We start from the raw sequence: 25125 nt of genomic DNA on the forward strand, positions 1-25125 counted from the left end.
GATACCAATTTGTTCCGGCAATAGAGTCTAAGGTTGAGTTTTAATGTTTGTCAAAATTTTCATTTTGAAACTTAATTTATTATTTTGTTCAAAGTAAGATTTAATTTTTTGAATTTTATCAATTTAAGTTAAGGAAAAGAAAGGACAAAATTGAAAAATATAATTAATAAAATTAATGATTGTTAAGTGAAGGTAATTCTTAATAAATATATATATATTTATTAATTTTTATGATGAATCTTTCTTAAATGGGTAAAATTGAAAAAATTGTATTTTAATTTGAATGAAATAATAGGTGAAATCTGTAATGTGAATTTGACAAATGTTAGATCCAAAATGACTATTTAACCCTTAAAGTTGATAAAAAATGTTAAATTATGCAATTAGTTCCTATATTCTAACAAAGTGATAGATTTAATTCTTGTGCAATAATTTACAAAAATTAAGTCCTAATACTTTTTAGAATTGACAATGTCATTCCAATCATTAATAGTATTAAAATTTTTCTGTTATTTATGTTAATATGATAATTTTTTTACTGATGTGGTATTGACTTTTTATCTATTTCACAATACATTTTTCACTACTTTAAATTATAAAGCAACCAAACGCTATATCAACATAGATAACAGAAAATTTTTAACATATTAGATTAACATTGTTAATTTTAAAAAGTGTAAGGATTCAATTTTTACAAGTTATTATATAAAAACTAAATCCATTATCTGATGGAATACATGAACTAATTGTATAATTTGACAATTAAAAAAAAAAGTAATAAATAATGCTTATTTAAGCCCAAATCAATTTGGGCCTTCTTTTCACCCATATTACAGATTAGTCCCAACTCAGAGCTCTCACGTCATTACAATTTTGAGCCTTTTATCGGCCCAAACTAATGATAAGTCCATTACAAGTATTGATTATATGTTGGGCTAGCGGATTCGGGTAAATTACACAAACCCTATAGCGAATCGTCTGAGTCGAAAATAGGAGAGGAAAACAAATGCAGAAGAGAGAGCAGGGCAAATCAGGTGGCGCAGCTGGTGGCACCACCGCGCCACAGGCCAAGAGAGGCAGGCCATTCGGAAGCACCACTGGAAGTGCAGCCTCCGCCTCCACAATTGATTCAGTGGCTCCGTCAACTCTCCTCGGTCCTTCCCTCCAAATCCACAGCTCCTTCGCAGGTGATAAACCCTAAACTCAACATTATAACATAAATGGTAGAATTTGTTAAAAAAAAAAAGCAGCCCATTTACTAATTCATTTATCAGTTTTGCTAATTTGCAGTGATTTGCTTAATATATGTATTTATTTAATTTTAATTAACTTTTAAGCTTGTCATTGCTTTTGTAACTAGACCAAAACAATAAAAGGATAGTTCTAGCACTTCAAAGTGGGTTAAAGAGTGAGTTGACTTGGGCTTTGAACACTCTTACGTTGCTCTCTTTCAAAGAGAAAGATGATATGCGTAAAGACGCCTGCTTAGCGAAAATACCAGGCTTGCTTGATGCGCTTCTCCAAATTGTATGTGTTCTCTATGTCTTTGTAAACGTCTATTTCATGTTATAAATGTAAATTGGTGTGACTTTTCTTTTTTGAATTCTCGGTAGCATTGAAATTTATTAAATTGTCATTGATTTGGTGGTTGTGATGTGGAGCAGATAGATGATTGGCGTGATATATCTCTGCCTAAAGAGCTTAGAAAGGGAACTAGGGCTAGAACGTTGGGTGCGAATTCTGGTGTAACAGGATTTGGCAATGAATATGAGGCTTTGGGATCAAATTCCTTGCTGCCACAGTCAGGGTAGGCTTGAAAATCACTTTTTTAGGGTCATCTTGTTAGTTTGAGGGAGTGGAAAATGAATTTGAATTGTTTTTCGGGTATGGCAGGTTGGGGTCTGGATCCTCTGCTGTAGAAATATCATCACAGAAGAATACGAGTAAACTGCGTCCTTCAGAGTGGTGGTTTGATGAAGATGGTCTCTTTAATCTAGATGATGAGGGGCGAGCAGAAAAACAGCAGTGTGCTGTTGCTGCTTCTAATATTATTCGCAACTTCTCTTTCATGCCTGAGAATGAAATTGTTATGGCTCAACATCGTCATTGCTTGGAAACTGTGTTTCAGTGCATAGAAGATCATATCGTAGGTGAGACAATCCTTCTCTTTTTCTCTCTCATCATGTACATTTTAGTGTGTCTGTATGTCTGTATCCTTCAAAATATGTACTTTTTTTTTGGTTCTGGGATGATGTTGAAGAATTGTAGACTTAGATCATGGTTAGCTCATTGCTCTGACTGGGAATAATCAGGAATCATGTGTCAAAGGTATCATCAGATGCTGCAGTTAAGCAAAGGAAAATTATTGCATTTCTTGAATGGTCTTGAAATTTTTAATGTTGACTTTATCATGTGTAGACCAAAAGTGAATAATCAGGAGCAGTGGAATGGGAACTTTGTGGGCTATATTTCCTGCTATAGAAAATATTTGCATTTTTCTTCTTCTTATTACCCTTTTCCACCTATAAAATATAGTCTCTCTCTTTTTTTTCTTTCAAACTTTCAATCTATGCTTTCTTTTTAATTTTGTTTTCTTGACAGAGGATGAGGAACTTGTCACAAATGCCATTGAGACAATTGTAAATTTGGCTCCCTTGCTTGATCTTCGAATCTTTAGCTCACCAAAGCCATCTTACATTAAAATAACGTGAGAACCCTGATCTACTTCTTGCTTCAGTGCATGTTTTTCTAGTTTCCAACTTCTGGTTGATGATTGAATCCACCATTTTACCAAACAGCGAAAAACGTGCAGTTCAAGCTATCATGGGGATGCTTGGATCTCCGGTCAAAGCCTGGCACTGTGCAGCTGCTGAATTTCTTGGGCGCATGATTATAAATCCTGATAATGAACCACTCCTCCTTCCCTTTGTTCCACAGGTTAATAACATTCCGCTGACAATATTTTCTTACGTAAGAAAATGTCTTTCATGTTATAAATTCTAATAAGAACTTGATGGTGAATTGCAGATGTACAAGCGTTTAGTCGATCTTTTGAGCTTGCAGGCATTTGATGCACAAGCTGCTGCCATTGGTGCACTCTATAACCTTGTGGATGTCAATATGGACTGCAGATTGAAGCTTGCTAGTGAGAGATGGTAATTTTTGTGTTTTTCTGAATGTGGATGATGGGATAACGATGATGCCAGTCATGATAATTCATAGTCATGTTATTATTAAACTTTGCAGCCGAAGTGACTACTTTTTGTGTACATTTCACTAAATTTAGGGCTATTGATCGTATACTGAAAGTGATCAAGACACCACATCCAGTGCCAGAAGTCTGCCGGAAAGCTGCGATGATAATGGAGCACCTTGCATCTGATCCTCAGAACAGGCAATCGCTGCTAGCTTATGAAAATGCATTTGCGGAGATACTCTTTTCGGATGGTAGACATTCTGATACCTTTGCAAGGATTTTGTTCGAACTAACTTCTAAACCAAACAACAAAATGGCAGCAGCTCGGGGAATTTGGGGCATGTAATTGACACCCTGCTCTTTTGGTGGTTTGACTCTAATTTAAGTCACTGTTATATTGGGACATGGCCCCTAAGCACACTTGTACATACTGGCGGAGTCTAGATTTTAACTACCCATTATGTCTGTCCTGTAATTTTGTATTGATCCTGTATTTGTTAGCGCCAATCTAGTGACTGTTTTTTCTGCCTTTTAAATGAGCAAAGACCTCCCCCATTTTTGTATCTGCTCCAGCTCCTGTATTACGAGATGAGTTCACCTTATATCCAGCGTTTTCTTTTTATTTTCAAGAATTATGGTCAATCCGAATAGCCTACGGGGTACTACTTTCTTAAAAATATTTTATCATGCTTAATCGCTTTGTTAGCATCCCTATCTAAATTTAAACGTCAACCAATCTTTCACAGAATTCAAATCAAGCAAAAGGAGAATCGATAATAAGAGGTCAAATTGTCTCCCCGTGCATATGAAACAGAGGGCAATATTTCTATGGACTCCGGGCACACATGGTATTGGTGGGGCAGCAAATTTGTCACGCATCTCCACACACAACGACTTACCTTCAAATATCACTGCTTTTGTCCATAGGGTGGTACATTTCTTTATTTTTAAATTGCATTAGACAACGTCATTCAAACGAAACAAATTGGGGGTTGGTAATTAAAGTAATTAATGATCTTTGTTCTTCGTTGTCTCCACGTACGGAACTAATTAAGATCCTAGCATACTAAACCATGCATGGCAGAAAGTTCTAAAATAGAACGGGTTCAACCTTCGGCACATGGACAGGGAAATCGTCAATTTCATCCATCCAGGGATTCTTCTCCATTGCTGGATTGATCTTTCTTACCGCTCTCCAAACAGCGCTGTTACACTTGAATCATGATCCGAGCCCAATCTGGCATATCCTGTCTCCCTTTTTGACCCTTCCTTTAGCTTCTAAATAAGCCAGTTCATACCACAAAGAAGTGTTTGACGTGTTGCCAAACCTGTAAAGAGTCATCTTGGAAGGCTCCATGTGCCATTCAGTAAGGCCAAGGCTTTTTTGCAACTCATCTAACACTGCTCTCCCTCCAGGGTGGATGCAGAAGTGCTCTAAGGCCAACTTGAAATCAGGAATGTATTGTTTTACCTTGTTGTTGAAGACTTTCCTCGCTAGCAAAGTCGCAAGAAAACGGTGCTGCTCTGACACGGGAAGAACCAATGGCCCTAGCGTAATGATATTCCTTTTCAGGGCTTCCCCTGCAGCCACCACGAGATCTTTTGAGAGCGTGACGCCGATGATTCCCTCTTCATCGTCTTGTTGGAATACACATTTGTAACTTGTGTCTTTAGCCGCTTCATGGGTGCGAAGGGCGTGAACGAGTTCATATTTTGAGCGATGGCGGTCAGATGATAGGTTTGATAGAAGGATTGCAGCTCCACCCACCCTGAACAGGCAATTCGAGAGGAGCATTGATCGATTGTTGCCAAAATACGAGCCATGAGTGATGTTTTGGGTACTGACAACCAAGGCGTAAGAGTTGGGGTGGACCTGTTAAATGAAATGTGAAAACAAAGTCTAAGCGATTTCATCTTTATTCCTACATCAATCACGTTCACGTTTAGATATACCATGCATGTATTTTAACATGTTTAAATTTGCTTAAATTTAAATGATCAGTTCTTTTTGGAGAGGATAAATATAATTATATTTGTACATAATAATAGTAATTATACTGGCAAACCTTTAGGAGTTCTTTGGCAAGGTTTATAGAGATGAGTCCAGCACTACAACCCATTCCACCGAGATTATAGCTTAAAGTGTTTTCTCTAAGCTTGTATCGATTCACAACCATGGCCGAGAGAGATGGAATTGGATTGAACAAAGAACAATTCACCACAAGAATTCTAATATCTCTAGGCTTAATCCTCGTCTTTCCCAACAGCTCATCGATTGCTCCAAACACAGCTGCCTCTGCTTCATTCCTCGCGTCCGTCATAGGCTTTGTAAGTGGAACCTTCATTAAAGATTTTGGGAAATATGTTTTCTGACCCATCCCGGACCTTTCAAGAATTTTCTTTCCAAAGGCCATACTTTCTTCAGTGAATCTCCCACTCCATGCGGATATCTGCATAGCATGTTCTTTACTACAAATTTGAGTTGGGTCAGGCTTGTAACATGCAAAGTTCACTAGGAAAACTTTACTTGGCCGAGTTTTGAAGTAAAGGGTAGCTAAGAAAACAAGAGAAGCCGATATTAGAATTACTGTTACGTGATTGAATCTCTCATTTTCACTATGCTGCATGAAATCTTCAATAGAAAACGTTGGGAAACGAGCAAAGATGACGCCAAAGAGGGCCATGAACGAGAGGTGCAAAACATTGGAAACTAAGTAATGGTAACCAAGCAACAAGTTGGAGTATTTGATTCTTTCTTCTATGACCTGGCTGATCTCGGATTGGGTCAGGTTTACTCTCCGAGTTCGGCTCTCCTACATCCACCATCATAGCTGACAAGAGTTTCGGGCCAAGCCGACTCAAGACATAACCTTATTAGTGAGAAAGGGGAAAAGACCGATATTGATTGCCTTACAAATCTTGGAAACGTGTGAAGTTATTTATAGATAATGAGAAATCTTGAATTTGATATGAGAGATAATTAAAAAATAATTATATATATTAAATTTTATTAATATAATAATAAAAAAATTAAAAATTGAGAAATGACGATCGTCACTGTTTATTATCCTTTTGTTTTGCCTTTATTTATAGGCCTTATAGGTAATGAAAAAAAATATGAAATACAAACAAAGATTGAAAAATGCCCATATTTCCCCTCATTTGAACAAGGCAAATCTAATCAAATCTTGTAGGTATAGCCACTGGTTGTATAAGATTTTGTGGACGGCTACATGCACAATTTAGGCATCAATCATTTCTCTAGTATGAGTTAATTATGTGCCAAATTTTACCGAACTGGTTCAATAAAGGCAACTAGTGAGGTAAGGCCTGGCTGGGGGATGGTAGGGTTGAGTAGACAGGGCCTTCTTCATCCGCACCATCTCTAACTGACGTCGGGACGTTGTAAAGACACTTGGACGTTATGAAAGACCCCAATCGTGGAGAGGTTGAAAACTCCACTAAGGTGAATCACCAATCTTGACAAAGTTGAAAACCCCACTAAAGTGAAAAATAGCCAAAATCCCACTTTGGTTGGCTAGGTCAAAGATATTAAAACCTCTTATTCTTTAAAAAGAGCCAAGAGAAATAAGCACTCATACTTAAGAAAATATTATTTATTAATTCTCAACTCTGAATGTCTTACAACTAAGCTCAATGGTCCTATTTATAGTATTATAGGTCCAAATCCTAATAAAACTCTACTTCTAGTTTATCTAATACAATTAGAATAATTAATAAGAGATTTAAATAAAATAAGTGTTCTATTTCTAAATAGAACATGACTATCCTAATCAAATACTAATTCTTAAAAATATTAAAATAAAAATAAGAAAAGAATCATAATCTAAATAAAATAAAGAAAATAAATCCTAAATAAACTAAATTAGCAAAAACTAAATACAATCCTAGATGCTCATGCGTCATTCTCCTCGGGTCAGAAGAACTCGGCTCTGACTAGTAGGCCTTGACATACTCCATGTTTGGATCCACATACTGTCATAGTCCATACCAACCATTTGAACAATTTATCCATTGTTTTGAAGGTTGTTTTCCATTTATCTCCAAGTTGTATTCGAATTTGATGATATCCTTTCTTCAAATCGATCTTCAAAAACACTCTAGAGCCAATGAACATGTCATCCAATCGAGGGATAGGAAAATCATACTTAATTGTAGTCTTGTTAACAGCATGGTTATCCACAAAGCTTTTCGATAAGTTTCCCGAACTTTGGTTGACCAATTTTATTTGACCATATATGGGTGAAGATACTTCATTCTCCTTGGAGACTAATAAGAGACATAAATGGTTTGGCTCACAGTAAGCTTTGTTTAAGCCAAACATAGTGATGAGTGTTTTATCTTCTTCTTGTCTCTTTGGTCGGTCTTTTGGCTTTAATGGAGTTTACATAATTTTTACTCCATCCTTAATGAAGGAATAAGTATTTTTGTATCCATCATGGTGAGCTTGACGATCATATTGCCATGGACGACCTAACAACAAGTGGCAAGCGTCCATTGGGATAACATTGCACCAGACTTCGTCTTCATACTTATTTTCAATAGAGAATTGAACACAACAGCGCTTTGTTACCTTAACTTCGTTTTCTTTTCTCAGCCATTGTAGCTTGTAAGAATGAGGATGTACTTTAGTTGGAAGTTTCAACTTTTCCACCATGTAGTTGGCAATAACATTCTCATAGCTTCCATTATCAATAATGACATTACAAACCTTCCCTTGGGATGTGCACCTTGTATAGAATATGTTGTGACGAAGCCAACTTTCATCTTTAGTCATTATGGTAGTGTTAAGGTTACGATGAACAATAAGAGCCTCTCCATGGTCAGCAGAAACTTCTTCTATCTCTTCGTCATCATACTCATCATAGACTGGTTCTAATTTTTCCCAATTCACATAATCTTCTTTTTCTACTAAGGAAATAATTCTTCGATTCGGACAATCAGAAGCAATATGCCCAAATCCTTAGCATTTGAAGCACTTTTTGTTGACATTAGAAGTATGAGTAAAAGTAGTCTCTTTATTGTTTGGAGTTTTGGAAGAGTTTACCTTTGGAGGTAGAATAATTGTTGACTTTGACTTTCATGGTTTGAGGTGGATTCTTGTTGTCTAGATGAACTCATTGAGCTTTTTCGTAATTGTTGTTTCTCAACCTTTAATGCTAATTTGATGACATCATTTAGGTTCCAATATGGTTGTAGTTGAACAACATCTGCAATTTCAACATTAAGACCCCCAAGATAATGAGCTATAGTTTGTTCTTCAGGCTCATGAACATCGCACTTCATGAGAAGTTGTTCGAACTCCATTATATATTCTTCCACCGACATTGTTTTTTGCCTCAAGTTATGAAATTTGATAAAAATTTCTTGTCGATAATGCTCAGGAAGGAACTTACGCTTGAGTTCTCGACGCATCTTATCCCATGTTCTGATCTTGTTGCGCCCTTCTCTTTCTCGTTGCCTTTTAAGATTTTCCCACTAAATAGAAGCGTACTTCTTCAATTTAATTGCCACAAGCTTCACATGTTTTTCATCGGGAATATCTTTGAGCTCGAAAACTCTTTCCACTGTGTAGAGCCAGTCAAGGAAGTCATTAGGATGAAGTCTTCCTTCAAACTCAAGAATGTCGACTTTGATTCCCAAATATCTGGTAGCAGTAGTTCTTAGGCGACGTATATGTATTTCTTCTTCAGAGGACGAATTTTGATGAAACGAATTAGTGTCATTCTCTTTATCACTAGAGCTATTATTGTTGATTTGAGCATCACGTCTTGCGAGTTGTTCTTGTAATTCTTGAATTTGCTGACATAGTTTTGTAATCTCAATCTCGTGATCATCTCTTTGACGATTTTGACGTCTTGGCGGCATTTTATTGTATGATGATGATGATGTGGTGATGTAGAGAAAAAAAAAGATGATGATATAACTATAAAGCAATAAATAAAATTATTCGAACAGAGAGTATTGAAACTTGACAGTGAATCTTTATGCAACGAACAATGATCCTCCCGCTCTGATACCAAACTGACGCCGGGGCGTTGTAAAGACACCTGGACATTATGAAAGACACCAATCGTGGCGAGGTTGAAAACCCCACTAAGGTGAATCACCAATCTTGACAAGGTTGAAAACCCCATTAAGGTGAAAAATAGCCAAAATCTCACTTTCGTTGGTTAGGTCAAAGATATTAAAACCTCTTACTATTTAAAAAGAACCTAAAGAAATAAGCACTTCTACTTAAAAAGATATTATTTATTAACTCTCAACTTTGAATGTCTTACAACTAAGCTCAATGATCCTATTTATAGTATTATAGGCCCAAATCCTAATAAAACTCTACTTTTAGTTTATTTAATACAATTAGAATAATTAATAAGATATTTAAATAAAATAGGTGTTCTATTCCTAAATAGAACATGACTATCCTAATCAAATACTAATTCTTAAAAGTATTAAAATAAAAATAAGAAAAAAATCCTAATCTAAATAAAATAAAGAAAATAAATCCTAAATCAATTAAGTTAGCAAAAACTAAATACAATCCTAAACGCTCCTGCGTCACTAACTCAGACCCAAGTCTCTGTTTTCATTTCTATCTTTCTTATTAATCGTTCATTCATTAGTGTAAATGTGGTAAGTGTCCGTAGTTTTCAAATGTTTCATTTCATATCCCTTTATTAACCGCTGTTAATTACTAATTGATTTTTTTCATTTGTGTCTCAGACCTTGAATAGTTCAATGTACTTGTTTATGAATGCAACATATACTAATATTATTCTTGCCATACAAGCAGCTGGTATATATATGAAATTTAATTACATCTTAGGAAATCCCAAGGTCTTTAACCTCGGTAACTCTAATAAATTTGTGGCATAAAAAAATTTCATATCAACTAAATCATATATATATATATAAATATATATAAAAGGATCATTTTATCTATTATCAATTAATTTTAAAGTCATTTTATTTTCAGTGTTTTTGTCAAAATCGTGATATGAAAAATTTCATATCAATTAAATTTGATAATTTTTGAATATATCTACATATATTAAAAGTTGTCCCTAAATAGGGTAATTGTTTGACACCTGCATAGCCTAATTGTTTGACACATGATGGCTTGATTTGGGTTTAATTGTCCCTAAACATGTGTGATATTTTGTTATTTGTTGAAAAGGTTTGTTTGATTTTTTTTACTGATGAGGTTTTGCATGTTTGTTTGATTTTTTTTTTACTAATGAGGTTTTAGGTATTTTGAAAGATGTTGAGGATGATTTTGTTTGTTTATGTTTACTTCAACATATTACTTAATAATATAGATTTTTAAATAAAATATACATTTTATTTCATATTAATTTATTAATTAAAAGAACATATAGCTTCAACATATTGCTTAATAATATAGATTTTGTCTGTTTATAGTGTTATTTTGTTTAGTTTTTCTTCAAGTCAGAATTTGGTTGTTAGGTTTTTTTCTTTCATTCTTATTTTTGGTCTATTTTTGTTTTTTTTTAATGTTTTTGAATTTATGGATTTTAGGTTGCATGTAATTGATTTTTGCTTTTGTTCCTGTTGTGATTTTTTTATTTGTTCTTCATTGATGATTGTATGTTATTTGTTTTATTTTGTTTAATTATCATTATTAATTTTGAAGATATTTTATTTATGTTAATGATCAGGGCGTCTTAAATGAGAGACTATGGAGAGCACGATTTCATGATTTGTTAGAAAGGAAAGAAAAAGAAAAAAGAAAAAGAAAAGTTGAAACAAAATAGACGGGTATTTTTTTTTGTAAGTTTTGAGATTGAATTCTTTATTTAGTTTTTATCTCTTTTTAATTTTTTGTTATTATTTTTTAATATTTTATTTCTTTACTGATAATATTTATAAGTTTGTCTTTTTTTTTCAGAAAAATTGTCATACAAATAAACATTAACTACCCATTGTTTTTAATTTTTTTATGCATGAATTTTTCTGTTTTTTAAGTTGATTTGATTTTTGGATTAATTTTTGGACTATGATTGATTAGTGTTGCTTTATTCTATTGTACAATCTTAGTTTTTATAGGTTTAAGATAACTTCCAATTATAATTGTTTCAAAGGTATTTTATATATTGTTCTTATTTTATTTTTTAATTTCATGATTTTTTATTTTTTCAAATTTTTATTATTTGGGTTCTTTATTATTTTTATTCTTATAATATTGTTGCTTCCATATAGAAACTAGAAGCCTTTCATCCAAGTTTTTAAATTCTTTCTTTGATTTTTATCTTATACGATTAGGTGTATAGTTATACTTTCTATTGTAAACAATAATTTTCTGGCACCTTTACCCAAGTTGTATCAATCATTAACTGTTATTACCTGTTACTCATCTTAACTCATATAAATCATATAAGCTTATTTTTAATTATCTTTTGAGTAAGAATATGTCCTTTACTAGAAAATATTCCTTAATTTACATGTTTTTTATTATTATTTTGCTATATGTTTATCTTTCAACTCATTTGATATTTTTTTTGTAATTACTTTCAGAATATTCAAAAATATCATAGATAAATGTATTTTTACAAAATATAATATTAATCCACCACTCCCTTTATAATTGTATAGTATTAAAATCATATTGATAGAATATTATCAAGTTGCAGATTTGGTGAGTTTTGAGATTTGGTTAGTTTTTCTTTTTTTAAAATTTTTTTTTATTATTCTTTTTATTAATGTTTAATTTCTTTATTGATTGCATTTACAATTTTATCATTTTTTTAGAAAACATTGTCATATAAGTAAATATGAAATACCTATGGTGTTTTTTATGCATGAATTTTCTGTTGTTTAAATTGATGTGGTTTTTGGATTAGTTTTTAAGAATATAATTGATTAATATTGTTTTAATTTTATAAGATTTTTTTGGGTTTCTCTTTCTAGAATTGTTTGTCCTTTCTTATTTAGTGTTTCCGCTTTAGTTTTTCTCTTCATCCCTTTCTTCCTCATTTTCTTTGTTTTTCTTCTTTTGTTTCTTTCTATTTTCTCAACTCATTTATCTTTCAAACCAAATTTCTAATTTTTTTTGTTATATTTGTTATTTTTGTTTTCACTTTAAACTTTTTTACATGTAACTAATATATATATATATATATATATATATATATTTTAATTTTTGAACTTACTTTGTTTTTAATAGGAAAAATAGCACCATTTGTGAATTTTGATATGTGTTTTCAATACCAGAGTAGTCTCCAAGTTAACTTGACAGATAGTCATCAAAATATCTATTGATTTTTGGATATTTATTTTCACAAATTACAATATAATTGCATGTTTGCAAATGATACATAGATTTATTATTTACTTTTAGATAATTATCTTTATTATTAATGTAAATTAATTTTATATTTTATACATACATCGAATAGTTGTATCTTGAAAGCACAACACGGGTTATACTCTAGTTAATATAAAAAGGGTCATTTTACCTATTGTTAATTAGTTTTAAATTAAATGTTTGTTCTAACATTTAACATGGTATTAAAGTATATGTTGTCTTTGTTTGTCAATGTGATATTCAAGCCATACGGTAAGTCCATCATTCCTATATGTGAAGTTCATGTTACATGATAGGATCGTTGTACGTACACATGTGAAAGTATTAAAATAGTGATACGAGAAATCACGCATTAGTTAAAATGAAATATCTTAAACACATAAATATTGTAAAGTGGTGATAAAAGTTATCATATTTGTTATGTTTGATGTAAAAGATGAAAGAAAAAAAAAAAAAGAGAATCGGAGTAGAATTGTAAATAAAATAATTAATTTAGATAAAAGTAGTGTTTTATTTCAAATTTAAGAAGGATTAGATTTGAAAATATACAAATCTATCCAATTTTTCTTCCTCTTATTTTCCTCCTATCAAATGAAAGAAGGAATAGAGAATAGCATATTCTATTTCCTTTTTTCGTTCTTACCAAACACACTAAATCATGGATAGCAAATTGTTTTAATTTAACAGAAAATGGGTTCAACTTTCGGAACATGGACGGGGAAATCGTCAATTTCATCCATCCAGGGATTCATCTCCACGGTTGGACTGATCCTTCTTAACGCTCTCCAAACAGCACTGTTACACTTGAATCCTGATCCGAACCCAATTTGCCATATCCTGTCACCTTTCTTCACCCTTCCTTTAGCTTCCGAATAAGCAAGTTCATACCACAAAGAAGAACTGGAAGTATTCCCAAACCTGTTAAGAGTCATCCTGGAAGGCTCCATGTGCCATTCACTAAGGTGAAGGCTTTTCTGCAACTCATCGAGCACCGCTCTCCCTCCTGCGTGGACGCAGAAATGCTCGAAAGCCAGCTTGAAATTGGGGATGTATGGATTTACCTGTTAAAGAGATAATTAATTTTTTTTAAAAAAGAGATATTTAATTGGTAAAATCAAATCAATGTGGCAAGAGATGATCCAAAGTAATGTCAAAAGAAAAAGTGAGTCACTAATTATAAATTTCAACTTTTATAGCAGTATTTAGTTTTAATGTTACCTTATTTTTAAAGACTTTTTTGGCTAGCAAAGTCGCAAGAAAACGGAGCTGCTCTGACACGGGAAGAACCAATGACCCTAGTGTTGTGATGTTTCTTTTCAAAGCTTCTCCTGCCACTGCCATGAGATCTTTGGACAGTGTGACGCCTACTGTGCCTTCTTCATCTTCTTCTTCGAATACACATCTGTAACTTTTGTCGTTGGAGCCTTCATGGGTGCGAAAAATGTGAACGAGTTCATACTTCGAGCGATGGCGGTCGGACGATAGGTTTGACAGAAGGAGTGCAGCTCCACCAATCCGGAATAGGCAGTTCGCGAGCAGCATTGCCCGATTGTTGCCTAAATACGAGCCGTGAGTGATGTTTTCGGTACTGACAAACAGGGCATAAGTCCTTGGGTGCACCTGTGAAAAGAATGTTGAGATTGTTCTAGTAATAGTAATTAGTATCAAATCAAATAGCTGTACCAACTAAAATATGTTGATATTCCTTTAACATATTTAGTTAGGGGTGTATGAGTGGAGTGATATCCAGAAAGCTTTTATATATAAATAAGAATCAAGAAATAGAAAGTTTTTGTGCATTTGGCAAACCTGCAAGAGTTGTCTGGCAACCTCAACAGAGACAAGTCCTGCACTGCAACCCATCCCACCAAGATTATAACTCAAAATATTCTCTCTAAGCCTGTATCGATTCACAATGGCGGCCGAGAGAGATGGAAGTGGATTGAACAAGCTGCTATTCACCACAACAATTCCTATATCCCTAGGCTTCGTTCCAGTTTTCTCCAACAGCTCATCGATTGCTCCAAATATAGCTGCCTCTGATTCCTTTCTTGCCTCTGACATAGCCTTGCTAAATGGAACCTGCATTAAGGCTTTCGGAAAGTATGTTTTCTGACCTAACCCTGACCTCTCTAAGATTTTCTTTTGGAAGGCTAAACTTTCTTCAGTGAATATCCCAGTGCGTGCGCATGCCTGCAGAACAAGCTCTTTGCTAGACATTTCAGCTGGTTCAGGCTTTTAACATGCAAAGTTCACCAGATAAACTTTTCTTGGGCGGTTTTTGAAGTAAAGGATAGCTGAGAAAACAAGAGAAACTGAGAACATAATTCCTGTCATGTGATTGAAGCTATGGTGGCTACTTAGCTGACTGAAATCTTCAATTGAAAACGTTGGAAAATGAGCTAAGATGATGCCAAACAGGGCCACAGGCAAGAGGTGCGATGCATTGGAAACTAAGTAATGGAAACCAAGCTTAACGTGTTTGAGTTTGATGGAGAGAGAGTTGGGTATGATGTTATTTCTTCTACCAACCTGAACCGGAATCCGATCAGGTTCATTGTCTGAGTTCATCTTCCTCATTATCATCGCCTGAACCACCATCCTTGGAATAGCTTCAGAACCAATTTCCTACTCGAGAAATCACCTTACCAACTTAGAAAAAGTAGGGACACGATATTGAATTTATGCCTTGCAAAAGCTTGGAAATGTGAATAAATTTATATAGCCCTTAGAGACAGAAAGAGAGAGATACAGATCCAGCTAATATACATGTATTCTCATAAAAATTTTGGCATGAAAATACCCTGCTTATGTTGGAGATTGATTCTAAGTTTTTTATTGGTCAAAATATTTGAAAAATCCTGTATCCGAGATATTTTTTTTCAATTTAATCATTATACTCAAAATAGTAATATTTTAAATTTTTTTATTTTAAAAATTATTTTAATTTAATCTTTCTTATATTTTTTATTTAAATTAATCATTACGATAATGACGTCAGTGCCACGCAACACCAGGAGCACAAAAGGCGACAAGACATTGCCATGCCACACTTTGAGTTTAAATGCACATGACGCTTTTATTCTTCAAAACAAAAAGATGTGATCTTGCTGAGGTTCAAACCTAAAACCTTAGAGAGGTGTGACTTTCAATGGATCAGCCCCATGAAAACGCCCATAAATCCCTAAAATAAAGGAAGAAAAACGACGTATATCTTGAAGACGTACGGAGCAGAAGAATCCTTCTTTGCACTAATGGTGTTCGACGCAATGCCTTAATCGAGGGGTCCATCAGCATTTAGAACTGTCATTTAAGGCCCCTCTCCCAACGGCTCTGCATGCCCCTTGAAACATTGTCCGTTCCGTTTGCAAAAGCAGCTGTGTCCTCTTAGGCTCCACACAATGGCAATTATACAGATATTTACCTGCTCAACCCTTTGAATTTATGTCTGTCACTGGTTAATGCTTAAGAGTTGAGCTGGCAGATGGGTTGATGAATGTTTGAATATGGAAGTAGTTTCCACATTCATTGGCATGAGTTTTTCAGTATAACTAAGCATTAAACATGGCCAGCTGCCTCTTATCAGACCCTCTAGCTGATTGCTTCAAGCAAATGTTGTTATTATAGCAAAAGAAAACCTACTTTTTCCTATTCTCAATTATTGTAGGGATTAGAATTTGCAGTAAATAGTGATAAAATTATTGATTTGGAACCTACCTGGCCTGTTCCTCTTTTTTTAACAAAAAGTTCTGAACATAACCAAAATTATGAATATGTAGAATTCATATATCCTAGACAGATTATTATACATGTTGGCCGACATCAATTAGCCTAGACTTAGAAACCCATCGCATTTCAATTATTGGGTGCCTGGAAATGCCTCCAGAAGGTGCCTGAAGCTGTCCCAGCCCATTTTACTGTAGTAGTAGCTAAGGCCGACTATCTTAGAAAATTTTCATAGTCCATCTAGTTGTATAGGGCTGCTAGTCTGTAATGGGCCACTAAGGACCCTTTCAAATTTGTTTGTTTTGAAGGACTGCTTGAATCTTGAGCTGGGGAAGGGGAACCTATAAGCTGTGTATATCCCCCAATCCCCTGTTCAGTTATCCCCTGCTCCTCTTGCTCCAATTTAACAAGGAATTCCTTTTCTTTAAGGAAATTTTGGCCCTACTTCCTATTTTCACTGAAGATAAATGAACAGGATTTGATGCTATTTAACTCTTTTCTTATAGCTTAAAAAATAGAGGGTAGGGAGAGGAGAGAGGACTAAGAAGTTGGCTTCCTAATTCTCATTCCATTGCTCAACTAATTCCTCTTTTCCCATTTTTTTTTAAAGAGTTAAAACTTTGAATATGAATGAAAACCATGCTCATTTGTTTACTTGACCTACCACCATGAAGCATTACTTGATGATAAGAATCTTGAATATAGTAGTAATTTTCAAAATTTGAATTCTATGTTATTTATTGTTCTAGATAAAGAAAATGTTCGTACTTGGTATAGAACTCTTTTAAGTCCTGCAAGAGTTGCAATTTACTAGTACGTGACAGGAGAACTTGATCAAGTAATCAGCATCTTGCCTCCAAACTTCGGAAGCATTCCTACTTACAGTCTGCTAGAACTAGAAAGCCTAGGTAGAGCTATGAAAGGAAAGCATACAGGACCATGAAATTTTACAAGCTTTTGTAACAGGACAAGTTTCAGTGGTGAAGCAAAGCAGGGAGTGCATCCGAACAGTAATAACCTAGGACAAGACTGACGATGAGTTTAACAAAGGGGCCCATGATGATTGATCATGTTCCAACTCCGAGGTTTCTCAAAAGAAAGAGGGGCGTGGGGTGGGGTGGGGGGGGGGGGGGGGGGGGGGGGGGTGGGGGCTGTTCTGTTGATACAACCATGAAAGGTCATTGATGCATCGACGTGGCTTGACCTGGATCTGGCATTCCTCTTTTAAACTTTCGACCTTCAAAGCCCTGGCTTCGTGCTGCACTGCAAATCTGCCATATCATATCCGTAGATTGTCAATCAAAGCCTGACAGCGAGGGCAAACAAACAAACAATCAACTTCTGATCCCCCCGACATCAGAAAATGGGACGCTCTCTTTTGGGTTACCCTCTCGTGTGCTGGGGCCTACTTGACCAATCGGGTTGCATCAGCATGCCACACGTGCACATCCGGATGATGCTTCCTAGCTCCTACTGCTTGTTATTATTAGTATTGATTCTTTCACCATTGGAGATCAAAATCCTGGTTTGGGTTTTCTTTCTCTCTGAAAACAATACTGCTCCCCACGCGCTCCTGCTTGAAGCCTTGAGTTGTGGGTTCAACTTCCGATCAACTGGGGCCACTGCAGGTTCAACCGTGACCCGAACGCCTACCAGGATAATTTGACCCAATTATTGTTTCTTTAATGGAGATTGGGGAGACATTTATCATATAGTTTTAGATAATTGAAAGGTGTATTTACATGAGAGAATTCATTTGCAACTTTCATTTTATTTTCTAATGCTTCTAGTTTGACGATTCTTTTAAAACAAAGAAAATTCAGAGAAATTTCAAAGAGAATTATGGTAAAATGATCATTTCTTCATTAGTGTACTGCAGATATAAAGAAGGAGAAACCTTATCTTCAGATTCTCTGTAACTTTTCTCTTTTACCAGACCAAAAAGGAGGAAGTTGTTTTTTTCTGCATTTTGTCATGCACACTCTTTTCCATCCTTAGACCTTAATAGCATTTTCTCTTACCCACCAAGCATATTTTGTGTGGAAGAAATAGGGTAGAAAGAAAAAGAAGATGACAGCTGCCACATCCTTTCTTACTAACAGTAACAAGAAGTGAAAAATAAGACAAAAAGATATCATTAAAAGTGAAAAATGTATGTTACTTCTTTCTGTTTCTCCCTTAGTGATGAAGAGCAAAACATCCAACTCATTTCCCCTTGTTCATTTCTCCTTGATCCTCTTTTCTTTTTTGGTATTATTGCATCATCCATTCTTTTTCCTTTTTTTTTCCCTGCTAAATGGCATTAACTTCAGTTCATTTCATTCTTTACCTTGAATCTGTAAGTTATGAAGGTGCAATGCCAGATGAAAGAATTTGGTTAAATTCATGTATGAACTATGATTGCGGCAGAAAAAAATTAATGTGTTGCAACTTCAAATCAAGTCAACTTTACAATGAAGCTAGACTCATTTTCAATACAATTCTTTCTTAAGTTTAAATCATGTGCAAGTTCAGTTCACCAGAAGATAAGACCAAAGTTAATTTACCCCCAACGTCTCATCTGCCATCAGCACATAGTTTGGTTTTTAGCAGAAACATCATGACCTTCAAACTCTGACAATTCAATTCAACTTTATCACACTCTCCCTTGTGTTTATTACATTTCCAAAGAATTTATGCACACGTAGCAATTAATTCATGATATCCCAAATGCCTTGCTGTCCCCAATTATAAAAAGAAAAAGAAAAAATCGAAAACAATGGGTTATTGAATTTAGCTTTCAATAACATTATCAAGACATCTACACCGCATGCACATCAGGAATTGAAAGAGAGGGTGGGTGGGGTGGGTATATGTTGTTGGAAAACACACGGTTTGGTCCGGAAAAAATTTATAATTGAATAGATATCAAAGGTGGAGGTGCACAATGCAGCAGAAGAATTGGTGGACCCTTGATTGCCTTCAAAGTGGTCCTAAAACAAAAAGCCAGGTGAGTGAATCCCCACGGATTCAATGCAAAGAAAGGTGCCCTCTCCAACTCGGGCACCCCCCGATTTTGTCTAGTTCAATGCCCTTCAAATTTGGGTGTGGGGGTTCCTTGTGCAAGGGTCTGGTTTCCTTTGTGTGTTGGCACATTGGCCTGTTTTGGGACCACTTATTCTCATCTAAGTTGTATTTGTCATCTTTTTTCTATACTGTCATGGCCAGCTGGGGCACCCTACTGCTTTGAAACTCTCTCTCTCTTTTTTTATTTTTTTTACTCCATTTGAGCTTTAAACCTGACCCTGGTGTCCAATGTCGGTATATTTTTAATTCCAAGTTACTGCTCTTTTCCCTTTGTTTTCTGCTATGAAGTATGGAGTGAAACCGGAGTTTATGATAAAAAGGGGTATCACAGCAATTCAGCACCGACTGACTAAAACAAAGTTTATGTTGAAGATTGATTCAAAGTTTTTTATTGGTAAAAATATTTGCAAAGTCTCTGTATCAGGATTTTTTTAATTTAGTCTCTTTATTTAAAATTATAATATTTTAATCTTTTTATTTTGAAAATTATTTCAATTTAATTCCTTTCACATTTTTTATTTAAATTAACTGTTATAGTACTGATATCAAAGCTGACGTAACACCAATAACATAAAAAGTAACGAGACATTGTCATGTCACACTTTGAGTTTAAATGCAAAACCCAAAACCTTTAGCAAATATGCCAATGTCTTTATCACCACATCCAAGCCTTTACTAATAATTATAATTTGCTTGTGTTTTATTTCTTCTTTTCTTCTCTCTTTTTCTTTCTTTCTTCAAAACTACGTCGTTTTGTAGTATTTTTACACTTTCAAAAACCCTAGCAATAAAAACCCTTTGAAGCCTTTTTCTCCAAAAAAAGAAGGCTCCAAAATTTTGATGTGCTATGTGGCAATCTCTTAGTGTGCCACGTGACATCCTGAACCCAAAGTATAATGTACGTCAACATCAAGTGCTACGTCAGTGCTGATGTCGATATCGTAACAGTTAATTTAAATGAAAAATATGAGAATGATTAAATTGAAGCAATTCTCAAAATGAAGAAATTAAAATATTACGATTTTACGTAAGAGGAATTAAATTGAAGCAATTTTCAAAATGAAGAGATTAAAATATTATGATTTTTAGTAAAAAAAACTAAATTAAAGAAAATACCCTAATACATGAGCTTTTCAAATGTTTTAACTTTTTTTTATTAGATAAAGTCAAATAAATCTTTCACTTGAAAAGTGTAAGATAAGATGTTTTTTAAATTGTTTTGTTTCTAACTTTATCTTTAATTGTTTTCAGATAATTATTGAGTAGATATAATAAGAAAGCCAAGCCAATTATTTCTGTAAGCCTGTAAAAAGCATGTTAGTTTGTATAATAAATTGCAATGAATAGTACATTTTACTAGCTTTTGTCCTTTAGTTCTTTGCTTGTTCCATTATTTGTTCTTCTTTTTCTCAACAGCTTAGTTGAACTCCCTCCACTTGAGTGTAACCCTGGCAAGTACAGCAAAAATTTTCCCATTTGTTTGAGCTAGCCCTGGTCCCTGGGCCATGAAGACTAATTACTTTTCTTATCTCGTAGTCATTCTCACCTTAATTACTCATTCCAAACTAGAAATATTTAAGCCATTACTTTTGAGTAAATTGATGATTATTAGAGAAATTACCCAAATAAGGCATCAAATCATGCCGGTATTATATATTTACTTGTGTTGTAGCTGCACTCCAGCAATGTTTCGCTTCTAAATTGATTGTTGCTTTTAATACCCATATAAGAAACCTTATGAAATGGCGGTACCAATATCACAATGGCGACTTTACCATCAAAATGTTCTACAGTGAATTTGTATTGCTTTGCTAAGCTAGTTATAATAAACTCCATTTAATAACCAATCAATAGTACTTTTTCTTTTAAAACTTAATTAATTTCTGGTTATAGTGGTAGAAATTTTTTTTTTCTTTTTCTGCTCTCTTTTAATAGTTTGATTCCAAGAACCCATATATTCAATGTACCACCTATAATATCCAATTCATCATTAAGCAACATTGATACATTTAACGATATATAAGGGAATTAAGGTTATTTAATACTAATTATATTGACAACAATTTCATTGATCTAATTCAATTTTGACCAATAATTTAGTTATACTAAGGCGTGTAAAATTTAATTAATATATAATGAATAAACAGCGGTTATTGTTAAATATTGACGTAACAGTCCATAATTCATCTTAAGTTTATAAGGAGAGTGTGGTTAATTGTTTTTTTTCAAAATTTATAATTTAGGTTTGAAAATTTGATGATGGATTATTTTGATTAATTAATTTTAAGAGAAATTGGTTACAAATTTACGGAACTATGTGACAGGGAATAGCTCTGTTTCTTCGTCATTGAGGCTTCAATGAGATGGAAATTTTGTCATGGCAGGGGAATCGCTCTGTCTCTATGCATGTGTACAAGTCATATGAATGTAGCAAATGCAGATTAGCTTTTCTATCTTCTTTCTTGAACATATATATAGTGCTGAACTACACTACACTTAGAATCAATGGCAATAAGCCAATAACCACTTTTATTTCTTGCTAAGACAAAAGTAGAAACTTTTCATTGAATTGATCAAGGATTACAAGACGGTGGAGTGAGAAAAGCCTTGACACAGAAACGAAGCCTCAAATAGACTTCTGATTTTGACAGATTAAGTTCATGCATGATGGATGGTAGAAATGTTCGTGAACTTCAATAAACGATGGGTGCCACTTTAGGGACTTGCACAGGAAATTCATCAATTTCATCCGTCCAGGGATTCTTCTCCATGGCAGGACCGATTGCGCTTAGCGCACGCCAAACAGCACTGTTGCACTTGAATCCTGATCCGAACCCAATTTGCCATATCCTGTCACGCTTCTTGATTCTTCCTTTGGCCTCTAAGTAAGCCAATTCATACCACAAAGAACTGCTTGAAGTATTGCCAAACCTGTAGAGAGTCATCCAGGAAGGCTCCATGTGCCACTGAGTGAGGTCCAAGCTATTCTCTAACTCATCTAACACCGCTCTGCCTCCTGCATGAATGCAGAAGTGCTCAAATGCCAACTTGAAATCCGGAATGTATGATTTTATCTTCATTTTAAAAACTTTTCTCGCCACTAATGTTGCCGCAAACAATAGTTGCTCTGACAGGGGAAGGACAAGCGGCCCTAGTGTTGTGATATTTGTTTTGAGGGCTTCTCCAGCGACTGCCATGAGGTCTTTTGACAGCGAAACACCCACATTTTTTAATTCATCTTCTTGCTGGAATACACAATTGTAACTTTTGTTATCGGCACCCTTGTGGGTACGAAGGGTGTGAACAAGTTCATACTTTGAATGGCGACGATCACTCGATCGATTTGATAGGAGAATTGCAGCTCCACCCACTCGAAATAGACAATTTGTAACAAGCATCGATCGATTATTACCGTGGTACCAATTGTATGTGATGTTTTCCGTACTAACCACTAAAGCATATGAGTTGCTATGCACCTGGTACATATAGAATAACTTTTTATGTAATACAAATGCAACTCTCTTTGTTTGATACAAATATATATAGTAATGTTTAATCATAGAGCAAAATGTTTAGGGATCACTAAGTTAAAAATCTAGGTTCTACTTTTACCATTTGATTTTTAGTAATTTAAGTTAGATAAAGAATAAAAACATATACAAATTAAGAGGAATAATAATATGATATTCAAATTAATCTGTCATAAATGCAGCATAGTTCTTTTCAAAAATAAATAAATAAATAAATGCAGCATAGTTTTCTATACACAGGCACTGCACCAGTTTCAATTTTTCATATAATTTCCTATGCCCTAATTAATTGATCCCTTTAATTAGATTTTTAAAATTATTTATGGGGTAAATTAAGTTTATGATGAGCAGAAAAGATTAATTATATCTCATGTGAGTTTAACACCAATTAATTAATAGAGAAAACCGAAACCTGTAAAAGCTGTTTGGCAAGGTCTATTGAGATAAGCCCAGCACTGCAACCCATGCCACCAAGATTATAGCTCAAAATGTTCCCTCTAAGATTGTAGTGATTTACAACGGTAGCTGAGAGGGATGGTGTTGGATTGAACAAACTACTATTCACCACGAGAATCCCTATATCTCTAGGCTTCACCCCAGTTTTCGCTAGGAGCTCATCGATTGCCGCAAACATAACCGTCTCAGTTTCCTTTCTTGCCTCTGCCATACATTGGTTTCTGGGGACCTGCATCAAGGCTTCTGGGCCATATGTCATCTGGCCAAACCCTGACCTTTCTAGGATTTTCCTTTTAAATGCTAAACTTTCTTCCGTGAAACTTCCACTGACTGCTGATAACTGCATGAAAAGTTCTTTACTTACCATTCGAGCCTTCTCGGGCTTGTAACATGCGAAATTCACTAGGTAGATTTTTCGTGGGCGGCTCATGAAGTAAAATGTAGCTAAGAAAGCAATGGAAACAGACAACACACATAATGTTAAATAATTCAACCTAAAATTCTCACTCAACTGAACGAAATCTTCAATCGTAAATGTTGAAAGATGAGTTAATATGATGCAAAAGAAGGGCACAACCATGAGGTACAAAGCACTGGAGACCAAGTAATGGTAACCGAGCTTCACATATTTGAGTTTAACGGAGAGAGAGAAGCTAGATGTTCTCGTTTCAGATAGAGATTGAACCAAGTTTTGTTCATTCTCTGGGGCTCTTCTCTTTTCATTCATCATGGCTGCAAACACTGAACGGAGGCTAATTTCTAAGGTTTTGGGATGGAAAGAGTAAGTTTCCACCGTACCGGCATGAAGAGCAGCTAAGCATTATATATAGTTAGCTAGTAAGCACTCAAAGCTGAAGCAGAAAGCTGAAATATTATCAAAAGATCGTCCTTTAATTCTTTCCATTCTAAAGTATTCAAAATGATTATTGTACCATGTGGGGAGTATATATTTTAGGTCACATAAGTACCACGTTATGTATAATTTAGTTACAATCAAATGATAACAAATGCATAAATCAAGACATTTAACAGAAGTATTATTAGAATGTTGATCATTTGAGTGAGATGTGTGCAAACCCATCTTTAAAAGCCTTGAGTAATGATTTCTTAAGAATTCTTTTGATTTTTGACCCATGGTGTCCAAATTTTTCTCCCTCGTTTAGCCATGAATATTATAAGAAACCGGAGAGATTAAAAACAGATCAAAACTAATATTTGTCCTTGCCAATTGCCATAGTCATCCAACAAAAACCAGTTGTCCTTGTACCAAAATAATCAAATTCTATAAAGTAAGGGGAACTGAATATTATCATAGTTGGATGGTTAATTTGACTTACAAATATAATCATGATCACAAGCAAGATATCAGCCATTATCTGAATTATTGCTCAAAAGATCTTATTAAGCAGCCAAGAAATGTTTGCATTTGACTGAGACTTGTTTAGTAAAGAAATCAGCATACTGAAGCTGTCCCGATCACAAATTAGACCTTGCAAATCCCAAAAAAAAAAAAAAAAAAAAAACCAGATCCAGTTAATTATTATATCAAATTGTGCGCAAATATTGTCCAAAAATTCCATCATCTTTTAGATATGTCATATGTTATCTCGATGATTGCTCGAAAGACCCTGAAGACTTAATTCAATATATTGCAATAATAATTTTTGTAAGCAACAAAAAAACAGGTTTAAGTTCATACAGCAAATGACTTCTTTCTACCATAATTTTTCATTTTGGTTTTGCATAATGTTACAAATATTTTCCAAAACGTTGGCTATTCAACAAACTCATCTAGCACTGATCAA

General features: G+C 34.4%; 3 protein-coding genes and 1 pseudogene across 4 annotated transcripts; 1 reads left to right on the plus strand and 3 right to left on the minus strand.

The window, feature by feature from the left end:
- Positions 1 to 742: 742 nt before the first annotated feature.
- On the minus strand, positions 743 to 8545 carry LOC18603094 (3-ketoacyl-CoA synthase 11-like; annotated as a pseudogene).
- Positions 954 to 3759, plus strand: LFR (ARM repeat superfamily protein). Its single transcript, XM_007034856.3, has 8 exons — positions 954 to 1187; positions 1361 to 1527; positions 1665 to 1807; positions 1894 to 2150; positions 2602 to 2707; positions 2799 to 2937; positions 3028 to 3155; positions 3287 to 3759. The coding sequence occupies exons 1-8, from the start codon at positions 1007 to 1009 to the stop codon at positions 3540 to 3542; spliced, it is 1377 nt and encodes a 458-aa protein (XP_007034918.1). The 5' UTR covers positions 954 to 1006; the 3' UTR covers positions 3543 to 3759.
- Positions 8546 to 13053: 4508 nt separating the features above from the next.
- On the minus strand, positions 13054 to 15285 carry LOC18603095 (3-ketoacyl-CoA synthase 20-like). Of its 2 annotated transcripts, XM_088805830.1 has the most exons (4): positions 15075 to 15285; positions 14352 to 14839; positions 13761 to 14162; positions 13054 to 13603 (listed from the first exon to the last, which is right to left on the minus strand). In XM_088805830.1, exons 2-4 carry the CDS (start codon positions 14760 to 14762, stop codon positions 13223 to 13225), a joined length of 1194 nt encoding a protein of 397 aa, XP_088661956.1. In that variant the 5' UTR covers positions 14763 to 14839; positions 15075 to 15285; the 3' UTR covers positions 13054 to 13222. The 2 variants fall into 2 exon arrangements, with proteins under 2 accessions (XP_088661956.1, XP_088661955.1); XM_088805829.1 differs by having other exon boundaries at positions 14352 to 15285.
- Positions 15286 to 21913: 6628 nt separating this feature from the next.
- On the minus strand, positions 21914 to 24050 carry LOC18603097 (3-ketoacyl-CoA synthase 11-like). The gene is made up of 2 exons (XM_018119116.2): positions 23277 to 24050; positions 21914 to 22810 (listed from the first exon to the last, which is right to left on the minus strand). The coding sequence occupies exons 1-2, from the start codon at positions 24048 to 24050 to the stop codon at positions 22028 to 22030; spliced, it is 1557 nt and encodes a 518-aa protein (XP_017974605.2). The 3' UTR covers positions 21914 to 22027.
- Between the last annotated feature and the right edge of the window lie 1075 nt (positions 24051 to 25125).

This window comes from Theobroma cacao, chromosome 4 (genome assembly GCF_053813885.1).
Source record: "Theobroma cacao isolate CCN51 chromosome 4, ASM5381388v1, whole genome shotgun sequence".
Taxonomy (NCBI): Eukaryota; Viridiplantae; Streptophyta; class Magnoliopsida; order Malvales; family Malvaceae; genus Theobroma; species Theobroma cacao.

Bases quoted from the DNA above. Each gene is read 5' to 3' on its own strand.
- LOC18603095 (XM_088805830.1), bottom strand. From the start codon at position 14,762: ATGTCTAGCAAAGAGCTTGTTCTGCAGGCATGCGCACGCACTGGGATA. The intron at 14,163-14,351 runs GTTTGCCAAATG...TTCTTTTCACAG, and splicing joins TTGCCAGACAACTCTTGCAG to GTGCACCCAAGGACTTATGC. The intron at 13,604-13,760 runs GTAACATTAAAA...TCTCTTTAACAG, and splicing joins AAAAAGTCTTTAAAAATAAG to GTAAATCCATACATCCCCAA.
- LOC18603097 (XM_018119116.2), bottom strand. From the start codon at position 24,050: ATGATGAATGAAAAGAGAAGAGCCCCAGAGAATGAACAAAACTTGGTT. The intron at 22,811-23,276 runs GTTTCGGTTTTC...TATATGTACCAG, and splicing joins TTGCCAAACAGCTTTTACAG to GTGCATAGCAACTCATATGC.
- LFR (XM_007034856.3), top strand. From the start codon at position 1,007: ATGCAGAAGAGAGAGCAGGGCAAATCAGGTGGCGCAGCTGGTGGCACC. The intron at 1,188-1,360 runs GTGATAAACCCT...TTTTGTAACTAG, and splicing joins AATCCACAGCTCCTTCGCAG to ACCAAAACAATAAAAGGATA. The intron at 2,151-2,601 runs GTGAGACAATCC...TTTTCTTGACAG, and splicing joins CATAGAAGATCATATCGTAG to AGGATGAGGAACTTGTCACA.